Raw genomic sequence first — 15333 nt, 5'->3', positions numbered from 1 at the left:
CAGAGGTGGAGGGGATTTAGAAGTAGACCCCTGGGACTGGGCAAGGCCACCAGGACTCCCCAGGGGGAAGTGCTCTTGAACCCCCACCCCAGGGAGCTGGGAAAGGGGGCGAGAGCGAGAGGTACAGGGGAGTTGGCTGGGCTCTTCCTCTCATCTGGGAAAGTGGATTCTTCGTGAAAGTAAACCTCCAGAGGGGAAGGAAGCTGGGCCCACTCGGGAAGTGCTGAAGGGCTCGCAGATTCTCTCCCACTCACTAGTCCAGACCTGAGTTTGGCAGGAAGGAAAGGACACGGGCAGCCTGCATCTGTGCCCCAAAGGAGTCTGGAAGCCTTTTGGGTACCTGGCAACTCAAATGATCTCAAAACTTGAGACTTGACGGGAGAAAGGTTTCCTCTGCCCCAGAGTCAGCTCTTTGCTGACGACTGCACACACTTATGTCAAGGTCATGTTCCATTAGGGCAAGGGCTATGGTTTGTCTTTGTACCCTGAGTACCTGCACAGCCCCTGGAAAAGTGAGAGACCAACAGATGACAGCTGACATTTTCCAAGCTAATTAATTTCCTCCAGTTTACAGATAAGGAAACTGAGGCACTGAGCTGTAACACGACCGGCCCAAGACCACACAGCTAGAGACAGAGCAGGGACTGGATCTGAGCAATGTGACTTAGGGGTCCCACTCTTAACCACAATACTGTTCCCAAAAGGGAGGAGGGAGAAGGAGAGAAGTAAAGGGGAATGGGAGCCATTTTCAGAAATCACAGTGATCTTTACCTGACACACAAGCTCCCTGGGAACCTTAGCCAAGGCTCTGGTCAGGGTGGCCGGGAGAACTGTATACAAAGAAGGCTAAGGAGAGGCTCAAGAGTCAAGCCTGCTCACCGGGGCCTGGCAGTGGGGGCAGACACATGGCCCCTGGAAGCTGGAAGGACAAGCCACAAAATCAAATGGTCTTTTCTGGGCCACTTAACCTCCCACGGGGTACGATGCAGGGGCACAGAGCCTTCTACCAAGTTCCGTCTGTGTTAGGTACCAGCTACAGGCCTCGCAGGTTAGACCCCTGCTTTCCAGTCAAAAGTAGAAAATCTAAGTTGGGGCCCGAAGCAGGGGGTCACTGTGTCTCCCTGTGGCATGTGAGTGCTGAAGAGCTGTGTGTTGGCTGGGCCCCATCTGTCACCTGGGAGATTACAGGCAAAACTCTGCATTTCCTGCTTCTCCTGGAGACCAGAGGCTCAGGCAAACCGGGCCCTGGGATTCTGTGCAGTCCAGACCCCATCTTGCTCCCACTGTTCTCGCCTTGACACTGAAGCCAAGTGTCGCTTGTCATCTTATATGGGCCTCCTTCCACTCACTTGCATCACCTGTTCCAGAAGCACAACAAACATAAGCTGAGGGGACTGTCCCAGGCCCCCTCTGCCACAATTTGTGGGATCCTTGGGCAGTTTGTCCCTCTCGACGAATTCATTTTCCTGGTTGTAAATGGGGTTATCAGCTCTCTGGTAAGGTTTCTATGAAAACCAAATGAAAAGATAAAACAAGAACTTGCTTTGAAAACAAGTCGTTGGGGGCACCTGGGGGGGCACCTGGGGGGCTCAATCGGTTAAGTGTCTGCCTTCGGCTCAGGTCATGATCTCAAGGTCCTGGGATCGAGCCCCACGTTGGGCTCACTGCTCGGTGGGAGAGTCTCCTTCTCCCTCTCCCTCTGCCCATGCTCCTGTACTCTCTTGCTCGCTCTCTCTCAAATAAATAATATCTAAGAAAGAAAGAAAGAAAACAAGTCAATGAACTAACGCCCCTATAATGGGCCTCCTGAACCTTCCCGGAATTGGCTTTTACTGTCTCTAAGAGTGGAAAACCTAGAAGTAATCTATGTCCAGTAGGAAAGTGGTTAAGAAACCATGACATGCCATATAGCCTCTAAAAATGAAAGTTGTAGATCCTGGTGTACATACCCAGATGGAAGGGCGCCCATGACATAGTAACTGAAATAATGCATGAAGAACATTCTGTACATTATGGCATGATCTCATTTTTATTAACAGAAATTATGTATGTACATATTTTTTTGTATATAGAGAGAAAAATTCTGGAAGCATACTTACCCCATCTGTTTAACAGTTATCAATGGGCTGTGGGATGGAGAAACGCTCACTTTTAACTTTTATATACTTAGGGTTGTTAGCAAGTTGAACAAGTGTCTGCCAGGGGCGGCCCTGAGCCAATCTCTCATCTTCCCAGCTCTGGTGGGTGGGTGTTTTCACTTCCATTTGGCAGATGAGGAATCTGAGGCTGACAGATTCAAGTCACTTGCCCAAGGTCACAGGGACTGGTGGTATAACCAGATTAAGAGACTCCGGTACAAAGCTTTTCCCACCATACTCTAAAGTCTCTTCTATATAACTATATTAATGTTTTGCATTAAAAAACCCCTCAAACCCTAAAATGAAATTTTTAAAGCTTTATTTGAGAGAGAGAGAGAGAGAGAGACTCGGGCACACTTTCAGGATGACTGGGTTGGTGGCACTCTCAAGGCCGGAGGACCGCAAGCAGGTGCCCCTCTCTGGGGAGTTCCCAGACTGCCAGAGGGGCTCTCCAGCAGCATAGGGCCAAGCAGGGTCTGGTACCAACTTCCTCGTGGGACGCCCCCCCCACCCCCCATGGCTGCCTCAGAAGTTGTATTAGAATTCCTGTGAAGTGGCTCTAAGGGACTTGGCTGTCATTTGTTACATGGCCACTGAGGGCCTATGGAGAACTCGGGTATTGGCTGGTGGCTAGCAATCTATAAACAAGGTATGAAATTATTCCCTTTCTTCTGGAGTGGATGGAAATTTCTAAATCAAACTCTAATGTAGTGGGGTGCGGGGAAGCACATCAGGAAGCTCTTGAACAAAAGCAACTATCATTTTTTGGTATCTGTTCATTTACTCATTAAATGTTTCCTGAATACTGATTACCTGCCAGCCCCTAGGGCTCCAGCGAGGAACAAGACATGCATAGTCCCTGCCTTCGTGCAGCTCCAGTCTAGAGGTGGAATTTAAACCAGGGCGCACCTTAGACCCTCCCAAAGGAATGTAGTCCGGCAGGACTTCAGAATCAGGTTGGCCTGGGTTAAAAGCCCAACTCTCCTACTTACGGCTATGTGACGAGGACTGTAGCTTCCCTGTGCTGCAGTCTCTACCTTCCTATGCTGCCAGGTGCTGGGTGGACGAGAAGAACAGCTCCAATGTGGGGCTTGAACTCACAACCCTGAGATCGAGACCTGAGTCGAGATCAAGAGTCGGACGCTTAACCTACTGAGCCACGCAGGCGCCCCTATTTTGTCTTCTTAAATGTAGAGTAAGATCTAGAACGGTCCTGACCACTGTAGCTGACTGCCATGATGGAAATGGTCTAGGCCCCGCACTGTCCAGTACAGTAGACCCTGGTCACATGGAGCTTCGTAGCCAAAGTGAGGAATGAAAGTTCTTAGTTAAACAGCTATAGTGGCTAGTGGCTGGTCAAACAGGACAGTGCAGACAGGTCCCGAAGACAGCCAGATGCAGGGTGAGGCAGGTGGTGCAGCAGGTAAACAGGAGCAACTGGAGAAGGGGAAGGGACAGGGGCTGCAGGAACGTGGCTGGACTGCGACGAGGCCGCTCAGAAGGACCAGGAATGGCAGCCGCGGGTGGCATAAGCCTAGGGCTGTGGAGTTGCTTTCAAGGAGGGGGAGGAAAGAACATGGCTTGGGAGGTAGGCTAAGTGAAAGCCAGACACAAAAGGCACATATTCTATGACTGCATTTATAGGACACGTCCAGAATAAGCAAATCTATAGAGCAGAGAGATTCGCAGTTGCCAGGGGCTGGGAATGAGAGGGAGGTGAGAAGGGGAGTGGCTGCTAATGAGTACGGGGTTTCTTTTCAGGGTGATGAAAATGTTCTAAAATTAGGTTGTGGTGATGGTTGCACAACGCTAAAATGCAAGGACTTGTCCCCTTGAAGTGGGTGAATGGTAGCGGTTAAAAACACCAAAACCTCAGAAGGCCTCAGGACAGCGGGACCCCCTCAGCGGCGGAGGGGGGTGTTGGTGCGGATGCAGGCAGGCCTAAAGCCCTGGCTTTGTTCCATTTCCCCTCCCAAGACTCTGACTTTGATTTAAGAAAGCAAGAGCCGTCCCTAGAGCTGAAGCCTTTACCAGGAAAAGAGAAAGTCAATGTATGCAGAAGAAATTAAACACCAGATGGTGGGGGTTGGAAAGGACTCCTGAGAGAGAAGGAAGATGCTTGAGAAAGGCAGAAGGTGCAAGAAAAAGCCATCTATGATCCCTCCTGGAAGGGCAACGCTGTCAGACAGTAGTGTGACATTCCCAGCGGTGAAGTCACAAACCTGATCTCGTTTCCTTCCCCATGCCTTTCTTCCTCGGGGACTGAGAGGCTCAGGGGACACAGCGTGTGGAAGACCTGGGAGCGTCAGGGCAGCCGCGGGCTGGCCGGGAAAGCCGACGCAGGGGCTGTCTCTGTGGTGAGCCGGGAACCAGGGGTGGGGCAACAACTAGGTGCTGAGGAATCAAATCAAAAATAAAAGATGACTGCATGTGGGTTTCAAAATGGAATACAAACAGTTTCAGACAAAGCTGTATGATTATAAAGGTGCACAGGCCTACATTTTTAAAAGGTTAAAAAACAGTACTTTGGGCACATTCTTTGTGGTAAATTTTGAAGAGAAACAACAGCCTAAGTACGATGTCACATTGAAAGATGTAAGTTGTACTTCACATTCTATTTTTTTTTTTTTAAAGATTTTATTTATTTATTCATGAGAGACCGAGAGAGAGAGAGGCAGAGGGAGAAGCAGGCTCCCAAGGAGCAGAGAGCCCGATGCGGGCCTCGATCCCAGGACCCCGGGATCATGACCTGAGCCGAAGGCAGACGCTTAACCAGCTGAGCCACCCAGGCGCCCTTCACATTCTATTTTTATACCAAGTTCTATCTCAGGAGAACAAGAGTCCCAAGGCAAAGACTTAAAGGCAAGACCTGCCATCTTTTTCTTGAGTGACAGAAGAATCTGTGCTGGATGGGAGAGAACTTCAGGTTCAACCACCTTGTCCTTACAGAGGAAACAAGTCGGGAAGGGACTCCTCAAAGCCCCTGACTCTCCATCTTGGCCCCATTTCCCAGCATGTAAAACGACCTCTTTGAGAAGGCGCCTTATGGGCATTTCATATATATATTGGTTATGCAGTTTAATGTGCATTTAAACACATATAATTAATGTACAATTTAAAAACAAAATACCAAACTTGTGATTTCATAAATATTAATGGTCAGAATGAGGTGAAGTTGAAATAGATGCATTTCAAGTTGATTTAAAACATCAGGTGGTGGTGATTGTACAAGACTGTAAATGTGCTGAATACCACCGAATGATCCACTCATGAGGGGTTTAAGAACATCTTGTGTTCTATGTATTTTGCCACAAAGGAAAAAAAAAAAAAAAGGTAAAGGATAGTTTAGGTGGTACCAGATCCAGGAAAGACCTGAGTGGCTGGAATGACGCAGGAAACACCCCATTCCTCACAGGAAGTGACACCTCATGGATCGTGCTGACCACCTACCTGGGTGCAGTGAGTTATCAGTAAATCCCTTCTACACCAAGACAGCTGCTCGAAGGAGGACCAGGCTGCAATGCTTCACCACCTGAGGGAGCCGCACGAGTTGTAGGCCCCCCAGGTTCCCTTCACTAGAGCCTAGAGGACGCTGTGCAATCGTGTGATAAGGCACAGGTTAACTAAAGCACATCTATTTGCTTTTCTGGCGTTTTCTCCTCAGTCATGGTTAAGAGAAAGGGCCTGGGAGGTGGGCAGACCTGGTTTGATTCTCAGTGCACACCACTTTCTAGTAGGCAACACGATCCCCCTCCCCCTTTTTTTTTTACTATTTGAGAGAGAGACAGTGAGCGAGCACACCAGCAGGAGGGGCAGAGGAAGGAGAATCTCTGGCACACTCCACACTCAGCGCAGAGCCCGACCTCACGACCCTGAGATCACAACCTGAGCTGAAACCAAGAGTCAGACACTTAACCGACTGCACCACCCAGGCGCCCCAACCCAATTTCCCTTAACCTCAGCAGTTTGCTCATCTACAAAATGGGGATGGGAACAGTAGCTCCCTCCCAGGGATGTTATAAAGATTAAAACATGTAACAGGTATCAAGTGTTTCCCACAGCACTTGGATTGTGGTAAACAATGAACACTAGCTAGGATAATTACTACAGAGTAATACCAAGTTTCCACTTAAAAAATATTTTTTAAGATCTTGAGAGAGAGTGCTAGCCAGAGAGAGCATGAGTGAGGGTAGGGAGAGGGAGAAAGAGACTCCTGCTGAGCAGGGAGCCCAATGCGCGGCTCGATCCCGGGATCCTGGGATCATGACCTAACCAAAGGCAGACACGTAACCAACTGAGCCACCCAGGCGCCCTCTTTTAAACTTATTTTTAATGGGGGTGCCTGGGTGGCTCAGTCGTTGAGCGTCTGCCTTCAGCTCAGGTCATGGTCCCAGGGTCCTGGGATCGAGCCCCACATCGGGCTCCCTGCTCCGCGGGAAGCCTGCTTCTCCCTCTCCCACTCCCCCTGCTTGTGTTCCCTCTCTCGCTGTGTCTCTGTCAAATAAACAAACAAACCTTTAAAAAAACAAACTTATTTTTAATGAAAGCAAATGAGAAAGCACTATTCCCAAATGCATTTGCGTTCAGAACTCTTACTTCACAGAACATTTCCTGGGCTAGTACTCAGTGCAACGGCCACTGAGAAATGCTCCTCCAGACACACCCCACAGAGAGGGACTCTGAGGAGGTTGAGGCCTGGCCCACCCCACCCCACAGCCCACGTGCTGGTGGCAAGCCTCTAACACTCCCAGCCCAGTGTTGAGCCTGCAGCTCTCGGATGCCAGAGGCGGCTCAGATGTTGGGCTTCACTTGGAGACTGATGTAGAATTACTGAGTAGTAAACGCAATCTTTGAAATGCCCTCTGTGACCTTGTTCTGAGCTCAGGATGAGGGGGAAAGTGGGTGGAGCATGAAAGGCCCCAAGAGGGGATGTGCACTCACAAGTTGGCAATTCTGCAGTGTGGCAGCCACGATGCTAGAAATGGAAGCATTACAAAAATGAAGGTTGCCAAAAAAGTTTGAAGGTGCTCCTGTGTCAGCAGGGACGTTGTTAGAAGAATGGAGGATGATGGAGAAGGTAGTTTTCTGGGAGAAATGATGTTCTTGCAGGAGCCTTAAGGTGAGTTCAGTTTCATAAACTGGCACACCAAACTGAAACCTTACCAGGACCCCCACCCCTTCCTCGGGGATGCCACCAACCCGCACCAGCCCCAGGGACCCTACTGACCACCCCGACCGTCAATAAAAACGCTGCAGACAACATCAGTTCTTCTCAAACAGTTTAATAGCAAATAAACAAAGGAAGGTACCACACTTGGCAGATACAAAATGACTTTTTGTCCGTGTGTCTGTGCAATTAAAACAGATTTAGGTTCCTCATTGGGACAAAAGGAAAAACACACAAAAAAGGAAGGAGATTCCTTTTAAACACATACTCCCTTGCTCCAAACTTGTAACAATTTTTTCTTTTTTAATCCACTACACAAACTCTGTGATCAAGTCAGAAAAGCAACAAAGGCTCTTCTTGCCTTTTTTTTTTTTTAAACCATTAAAGTAAAATCCATAATTTTCTACATAGTACAACACAAGTTCACACAAAAAAGACATTTTCTTTTGCAAATCAAAACAGGAAAGAAAGGAAAAGCTCAAACAAGGTAAAGGAAAAGCATTTCTACGGCTGAATCACGACTTTGAGTTGATTGAATCCCGTTGTTGCTGCAGAACAGACTGTGCGTTTGGTCATAGTGGCAATTTTTTTTCTCTTCACATTGTGAAATCACTTTACATTGTTTTCTAGTAGAAAAGGCAAAAAACTGTACAAAACCCCTAGTGTTAAATACAACGTTTGTACCAATAAAAAACTCACACAGGTTTGTCTCCAAAATGTAAAGTTTCTTTTTTTTTTTTCTTTTTAAATTATTCACAAAAAGCAGCTGGAAATCAGAAAGGCAGCTGCCGCTCCAGGGTCTCAAATCCATTAAAACCACCACAGAACAATTAAAACAATCAGAGAGAGAAAAGGAAAAGGAAACAACGTCCAACGTTTGGCATTTGGTTTTATCCACAGGTTTTCCCAGAGCTCCTCTTGGAATTGAAAGCAAAATAGATTGGCAAACACGGATTCTGAATACACAGGAAGGGGAGCCTCAGGGCCTTCTGCCAACAGAGGCGGCTCTGTGCAGTCAGACTGTGGGGTGCACGGCAGTCTCGCTCAGGCTGGGGTTCCTGGCCTCTTTCCATCCAATCACCCCTTCCAGGAAATTAAGCAACCTACCATGCACTGGGCCTCCATCTGGCTGCCCTCTCTTCCTAGTAAGAGTGGCCTCCAGCATAATACTAGGCAACCTGCGGGTCCCAGGGCAGAAATTCTGCCAGGATCCCTTCCTTCATCAACCCCTGCGTGGATGATGCTAACAGTGCTTCTACCTTCCCCACCCCCCTCCCCTCCCAGTACCCTCGGCTACCCCCTCTTCACCCTTCCCTGGATAATCCTACTTCCCAGCTCTCCCACCCACCAGCACCTTAGGTCTGGGTGGAATCCATCACAAACTCCTCCCTCTGCAACCTCTTACCTCCACAGATCCATCCTGTGACCTCTTGTCTCCTCTGGCCTCTCCCTCCACCATTCACATTCTTACTCAAAAGTCCCTAAGACCCTGAGGCTGGATGGTGCCACAAGAGAGGAGAGCAAGCTCCCTTCAGGGAACCAAGGAACTGGCTTGCCTGGCACCCAGGGACAGTAGCTATTTGGCTCTTCACTCAATTAAAAAAGAAAGAAAGAGATCCCTGCCCTCCCCCCGACCCCACTAGCTAAGCAAGAGCAGAGCTGTGGTGAAGAGCCAGTGTGGGGTAGTTGGTGGCCAGGGCTGTAAACAGTGTGAAGACTGTAGTATTGTGCTTGTCACCTAGGGAGAAGCGCGGGCAGGTATATTGCCGCTCAGTACACGGATGGCCTCCTCTGAGCGGTTAAGAGCACCCTCCTTCTTCGGGGCTGAGGGGCGCTCACTACCCCTAATGCGCTAAAAGCCTCTTGCCCGCCCCCTACCCCCACCCCCGCAGCCACTTTCTGGGTTCTACCTCTGCTCCTTGTGCCTCTCCAGGCCCCCTTCCCACCCATGTCTGAGCAGAGCAGCCAGCCTCCTGGGGGCCCCCTCCCCCCGGCCCCACTGAGGCCTGGAGGCCACATGAGGTGACAGTCTAAGTGCACAGGCAAACGCTCTAAGGGCAAAAGAGGAGAAAGTTGCCACTTCAAAATAAAACAATACAATCTTGAAAAAAATAATCAACCCCGCAACAATTTAAAACAGCTTCTTTGAAACCCTTTTAAATCGGTCAGTTTTTGCACAAACTATAGAAAACAGAGAGGTGAAGGTGATATATACGAAGGTGTGAAGAAACAGCAGGAAACATGCAAAACTTGTTTTTTGTGGGCATAATCTTAGTAGGAAAGGAAAAAATTCAAAACAAAAACACAAAACAATACAAAAACAAAAAATCAAAGCATCACATTTTGCTGTGGAGACTGTAGGAACAAGCATGGAGGTGGGCACAGCAGGGCTGAGGGGAAGGGGCCAGGGGGATTTGAAGGCTCCCTGCAGAGTCACTCCAGGGAAGAACCACAAAAGAAAAAGAAAAAGGGCTGGCTGGGGCCCAAAACTGCAGCCTGCGGTCAAAAAGGAAAGGGGGTTCAGGTGTTTTCTGCAGTTGAGAACTCAGAAAAACAAAAGAACACATGCAGTCTCCTCAAGCCCCACAAACTATCAGCAAAATGTGCTCAGGAGCCTCAAAGGTTTTAGTGACATCTTTTATTTCATTGTTTACTTCAAAGTTGTCTTTAAAACTAAGCACAGAGAGAAACAAAGCCTAGAAACGGACTGGCTGTGTGTTCACAGAAATACAAACACCACGCGGTATGTGCTAGTAGGGCTGCTCTGAAGACAGTTACAAAGAATTGGAATCACAAAATCAAGTGGTTATCTTATGAAGTTCTAGAAAAATAGATTTTTTTTTTATATTCAAATGCAAGTTTAAATATTTCCCCTTCAGCAGTCGTTCTAGCAAAACCAATTTGGCAGCACAAAAGAAAAAAAAAGGAAAAGAAAAAAGAAATAACAAAGAAAGAAACAAACATAATAAAAATACACGTCAGCATCAAAGGTCAACACAAGGTCAAAGGTGAGAGTTCAAGCATCAGAGAAGCTGAAGAGACAGGGATTTGGACGATGTACTTGACGCCACATCGACATGCTTTAGGCACAACGATGAACAAACGGCAGGAATCTAGAAAAAAAAACAAACCAGAAAGAGGGAGACCCACTGAGTTACACAGAGCAATACATCCAAACAGAGAGAGAGAGAGAAGAGGAACACTCACTGTGTACAGCCCTGAAATGAGGAGGCGGGCGGGGCGGGGCGGGGGCTGGGTAATGACAGGGAACTTTTGCACATGCTAACAATGGACACAGGGAAAAGTCAAAAAGGACATGGAGGACACCAAGAAAACATCCAAGTGCCAGAGACAGAAGGGAACCTAAGGCTTGGATTTCCCCTGAGGCGCCCAACAAGTCCGTGGTGGGAGAAGAAGATAGGTCTCTGGTGGAACAGAGCTCCAGCCTCTCTCCTCCTCAAACCCAGGAGAAAGTAGAAGACAATGGCTGGGGTGGGGGGAACTCTCTAGGGGAGAGGGCCAGGATTTCCCCTCAGTTCAATGGGGATGGCCTTGTGTTTCCAGAAATCCAAGCTCTTAGCTTCCACGCAGGCCCTGGCCACTCATGTGGGACCCAGGAGACAATGTCTGGCTGCACTCAAGGCAAATCAATTTCATGATGAAACCCAGTAAGAAACAAAACTATAGGCAGAAAACACATTTATGTTAGGTGAAACCCCCACACAACAGAAAAGGATTGCTTAAGACTTGACTGCTAGTCTCCACTCTCCGAGCTGAACCCTTCCACACCATGAGACTTGTAGGGGAGCAGCTTCTTCACAAACCATCTTTGGCCTGGGGAGAGAACTGTGCTCAAGGGCAGCGCTACTGTGCGCACTCACCGGGCAGGGGGAGGACAACAGAGAGAAGCGCCTGGTCTCACCAGCTGGCCGCCACGGCAGCCCAGGGCCCTGCTGTGGTACACAACCCCTTTTAGAAAGAGAACCCCACAAGCAGGTATGGAACCTCTGGGTCTGCTAGCAAAGGCAGGCTGATTGCACCTTTGCCTTTCATGTTACCCGAAAAGGCGTTTCATAAGGTCCCAGAGCCCAGGACAAGTAATAGTGAAATGGGGGGAGGAGGGGGAGGGGAGAGAGCGAAGGAAGGGAGTGGAGTTCTGGGCTTTGGAAAACCCCGCGATGGCCAAGGAGGAAGACGGAACAGAAGGTCGGCTATGGCAGCACCGGCAGCACCCTGGGGAGCACAGCTCTCTCCTCTGCCAATTCACAGCATTAACTCCTTCCCCTCTGGCAGATTATTAGCTGGGCTGCAAACGGGCCACAGAGAGTCAGTAGTTTCAATCATACACAGCACCCTGTGTGTACAACAATCACATTCTGGATTCTACAAAATCCTGGCCTTTTCCAGAGATATAATTTAGGTAATAAATATTCTCCACCCCGGAGCTGTATAAAACTTCTATAAAAATAGAAACGACATTCTTGGTTCCAGCCGGTTGGGATTCAGAACAGCGCCTCCCCAACCTAGCATTTTTTTCTTTTTTTCTTTTTTCTTTTTTATTTTTATTTTTTGCATTTATTTAAAAAATCCCATCATGACCCTGGAAGCCTTTGGAACAGTTTTATCCTTGAAACACAGGACACATTTCTCCCAGTGCGCGGAATTCAAGTTTACGTGGTTCAGCTTAAGAAGTATGTTTCACGTCTCTTAGAGGACAACAGACCCAAGATATCACTATGAGAAGGGAACAGCTGTCCCTGCTTCAATGGGATAATCCAACACCACCAAACTACCTGTACAACAGCAAGATGGTCAATCCCTGTCTGTGACCCAAACGGACAGCGTGACAAGGAAAGAGCCCCCCCAGTCTGACTTAATACCAAACCAACCCCTTGAATCTCATCTCTGCTGCTAGGGGTCAGGACTGATGCTTGTGAGGCTGAAGATCCCAGGGACCCAGTCCCTGGCCTTGGCTAAGAGTCAGATCCCAACAGGGCTACCTCTGCCCAGATGCACATTCCCAACAGCACGTCCTTTCTGGCTCTCCACCCCCACAGCATTTCTTGGAGCTGAGGCAGGGCCCAGAGGCTGTGTGGGTCACAGGCAAGGGCTGGAGTAAGACCTGTGGGAGGCAGCAGGGAGCTAACTGTAAGCACGAGGACAAAAATGAACATGGTAATACTGAGGTAAATGAACACTAAATCCATATGGAGGCTGTAAACGTCCTGTTGTCTCCTCTGTCCCCAAGAGCAGAAGGGGCTGGAGTGGTTAGAAGAGGGGCCTGCCTTGGGGGGAATACTACATCTGGGACCCCTCAACCAAGGAGGCAGGCGCAGATTTCTCATCTTTTTAAGTAGTTAGTGCTGGCCACCGACAAATGCAGCACTCTGGCTTAAAGAGACCTTCTGATTCAGGTACACCAAGAAGCAGGCTCCTCCTCCCCTAACTCGATGGCTTTCGATCACTCTGCTCGGGAGAGGTGCCCCCTTCAGCTGGATACTATAAGCCCCTCTCTTGGATTTACCCTCAAGAAAAAACTGTGCCTCGGGATGGAAGTGACACTCTCTGCTGTGGTCAACTACACGGAAAGAAACCAGACAGTGTCTTCCCTAGAGGCCTTGTTTAAAGGGACCTGTTAGAAATGGGCCATGTGGTCTTGAAATAAACTAAAAACGACCTGACTGGCTGCTTCTTCCTAACAGCCAGCCACCAGCCAGGCAGAGCCAATCCAACACCAATGGATGGCTGGAAAAGCTGGTAATGGGGGACGTCTCCCTGCTTTTTGCATATGTCAGGCTAATTTAACAGGTGCTTTATTCCCAGAGAACTGTCATCCCCTTCTTGGGAAAGAGGAGCAGAAATCTTGCAAAATAGGTGGCAAGAACTCAGCAGGCAGCGAGGGAGGTGCTCCAGCCTCCAGCTCCCGGGGCCAGTGGGTGTGGGTCAACTCTCCTCACCTCCAAAGGCAGCCCTGCCTCCGCCCCCCAAGGCTCTTGGGCGCCAGTTATTTCACCCACTCTTGCACTAAGGTAGATTCTGGGGTCAGTTTTTGGTTTCACTCAGTCCTCTCTCTTGGGGTAGTTTGAGGAAAGCTCTGATCTTCTTTTTTTAATGTTTCTCCATTCCCCCTCCTCCCCCAGGGCGGTTTGATGTTGGTCCTTCTCAACACACACTGGTTACAAACACAGCAAACTTTAAATAAAGAAAAAAACTTAGGATATGGCACCTAAACTCCAAAGTAAAACACTGGAAACCAAAGCACAAACTCGTCCTCTGTACGAAGCGAAACTCCCACAGAAGGCAGTAGCCGAGTCTTCAGGGCAAAGCTGTGCCTGCAGAGTGGCGGGGGTCAGGGTCCAGGGCTGTCAACACACAGCCTTAGGGCTTCGAATCATTAAGGGTGCTCCTCCCCCACTTACCAGAAGACCCTCTCACTCCAGTCTCAGAGGGGAGCACGCTCAGTAGGGCTTGCTGTCATTCTTCGAACGTTTGAGCTGCACTTTAAGCCGCTTCATGCCAATCTGAAAGCCGTTCATGGACTGGATGGCAGCTTGAGCCGAAACAGGATTGTCGTAACTTACAAAACCTGTGTGTCCAAGCAGAACCCAGGGGGAGGGGCATGATGAGGCAAGGAGATTCTGGGTCCTCCTTACACAGGAGATACCTTATGAGTGAGCACAGTCTGATATCCCAAATATCTCAGCAGGGACAAGCAATCCAGGAATTACATCACATGAGATAGATTAGGTTCCCAACTGTACCACTTGACATCTACGTGGCACTTTTAAGTTTTTTGACCAAGCTATTTCCATACATTATTATTATTATTTTTTAACCTGTGGAACAACAGTGTGGGTAGAAACCCACCATCCCTGCTACAGAAATGAAAAAATTGAGGCTCAACAAGAGGTCATGATGTCTGCCCAAGGCTGAGTTAAACAGTAACCCAAACTCAAACCCAGTTCTTCCTGCTATCATCAGCCCCTTCTCATTCTCAGTGGTAACAATACTTAACCCTCCCAACACCAGAAGAGAAGCCAACATACCAAAACACTTGCTCAGGTTTGTCTGCTTGTCTATGAAAACCTTGGCAGACACGACATTCCCAAAGGGCATAAACATCTGCAGCAGGTCCTGATCTCCGAACTCCTGGGGCAGGTGGTAGATGAACAGGTTGGCTCCCTCTGGACCTTCAAAATACCCATTGATTGAAAAGGCATCAGTGTCAAGCTTACCCCCTCTCCACCCGCCCCAACCCTGGTACCACTGTTTCTCATTTCTACCTGCGTTAACACTGTCTGGATCCTGGGGCACCTGGGTGGCTTAGTCAGTTAAGCAGCCAACTCTCGATTTTGGCTCAGGTCATGATCTCAGGGTCCTGGGATCGAGCCCTGCATTGCGCTCTGCGGGGAGTCTGCTTAAGGATTCCCTCCCTTTGCCCTTCCTCCTGCTCTTCCTCTCTCTCCCCCTCGCTCTCAAATAAATAAATCTTAAAAAAACAAAAAACAAAACCTGTCTGTATCCCAACAAACAGATTCGTTTGGAGAACTAAAGATTCTCCAAATACAAAACAGGAAACTGAAGAGCGATCACTGAAACAGACTCCTTCCCATTGAGGGGTATCAGAATTCGACCTTGTGGGAGGAGTGAGTGCTAGGACAATAAAGTAGGCAGACTTGTGTGTGGCGCAATAAAACCGGAGACTAAAGCCTTGTAGAGAAACACAGAAAAAGAGGTAGAAAGAGATTACAAACAAAACAGGTTTCAAAACTGTGCTAGAAACTACTGGGACAGCAAGAGACTGGCAGTTCCAAGGCAGGAGGTGGGGACAAGGAATGACTACAAAGGGACATGAGGGAATTTCTGGGGGTGATGGAAACATTCTCCATCTGTGAATGTGGTTACATGACTGTATGCGTTCACTAAAGCTCACAGAGCTATATATTCCCAAAAGGGTGAATTTTACCGTATGTAAAGTGCACCTCAATAAAAAGAAATTATATTTTAAAAAGTGCCTATGGGGGCGCC

General features: G+C 48.5%; 1 protein-coding gene across 10 annotated transcripts in view; it reads right to left on the bottom strand.

The window, feature by feature from the left end:
• Positions 1 to 7404: 7404 nt before the first annotated feature.
• Positions 7405 to 15333, bottom strand: part of CELF1 (CUGBP Elav-like family member 1) — a 69634-nt gene continuing 61705 nt past the window's right edge. For 9 of the 10 annotated variants that reach the window (XM_081798098.1, XM_081798103.1, XM_081798102.1 and 6 more), the window contains 3 exons: positions 14352 to 14495; positions 13725 to 13891; positions 7405 to 10418 (listed from right to left, as the gene is read on the bottom strand). In XM_081798098.1, coding sequence (XP_081654224.1) covers positions 13764 to 13891; positions 14352 to 14495 — 272 coding nt within the window. In that variant the 3' untranslated portion in view covers positions 7405 to 10418; positions 13725 to 13763. Of the gene's footprint in view, positions 13638 to 13724; positions 13892 to 14351; positions 14496 to 15333 lie in introns of all 10 variants that reach the window. The other variant, XM_081798101.1, reaches the window with a different exon arrangement.

This window comes from Leptonychotes weddellii, chromosome 11 (genome assembly GCF_054177405.1).
Source record: "Leptonychotes weddellii isolate Sample4059 chromosome 11, ASM5417740v2, whole genome shotgun sequence".
Taxonomy (NCBI): domain Eukaryota; kingdom Metazoa; phylum Chordata; class Mammalia; order Carnivora; family Phocidae; genus Leptonychotes; species Leptonychotes weddellii.
This window is presented reverse-complemented; position numbering and strand designations above follow the sequence as displayed.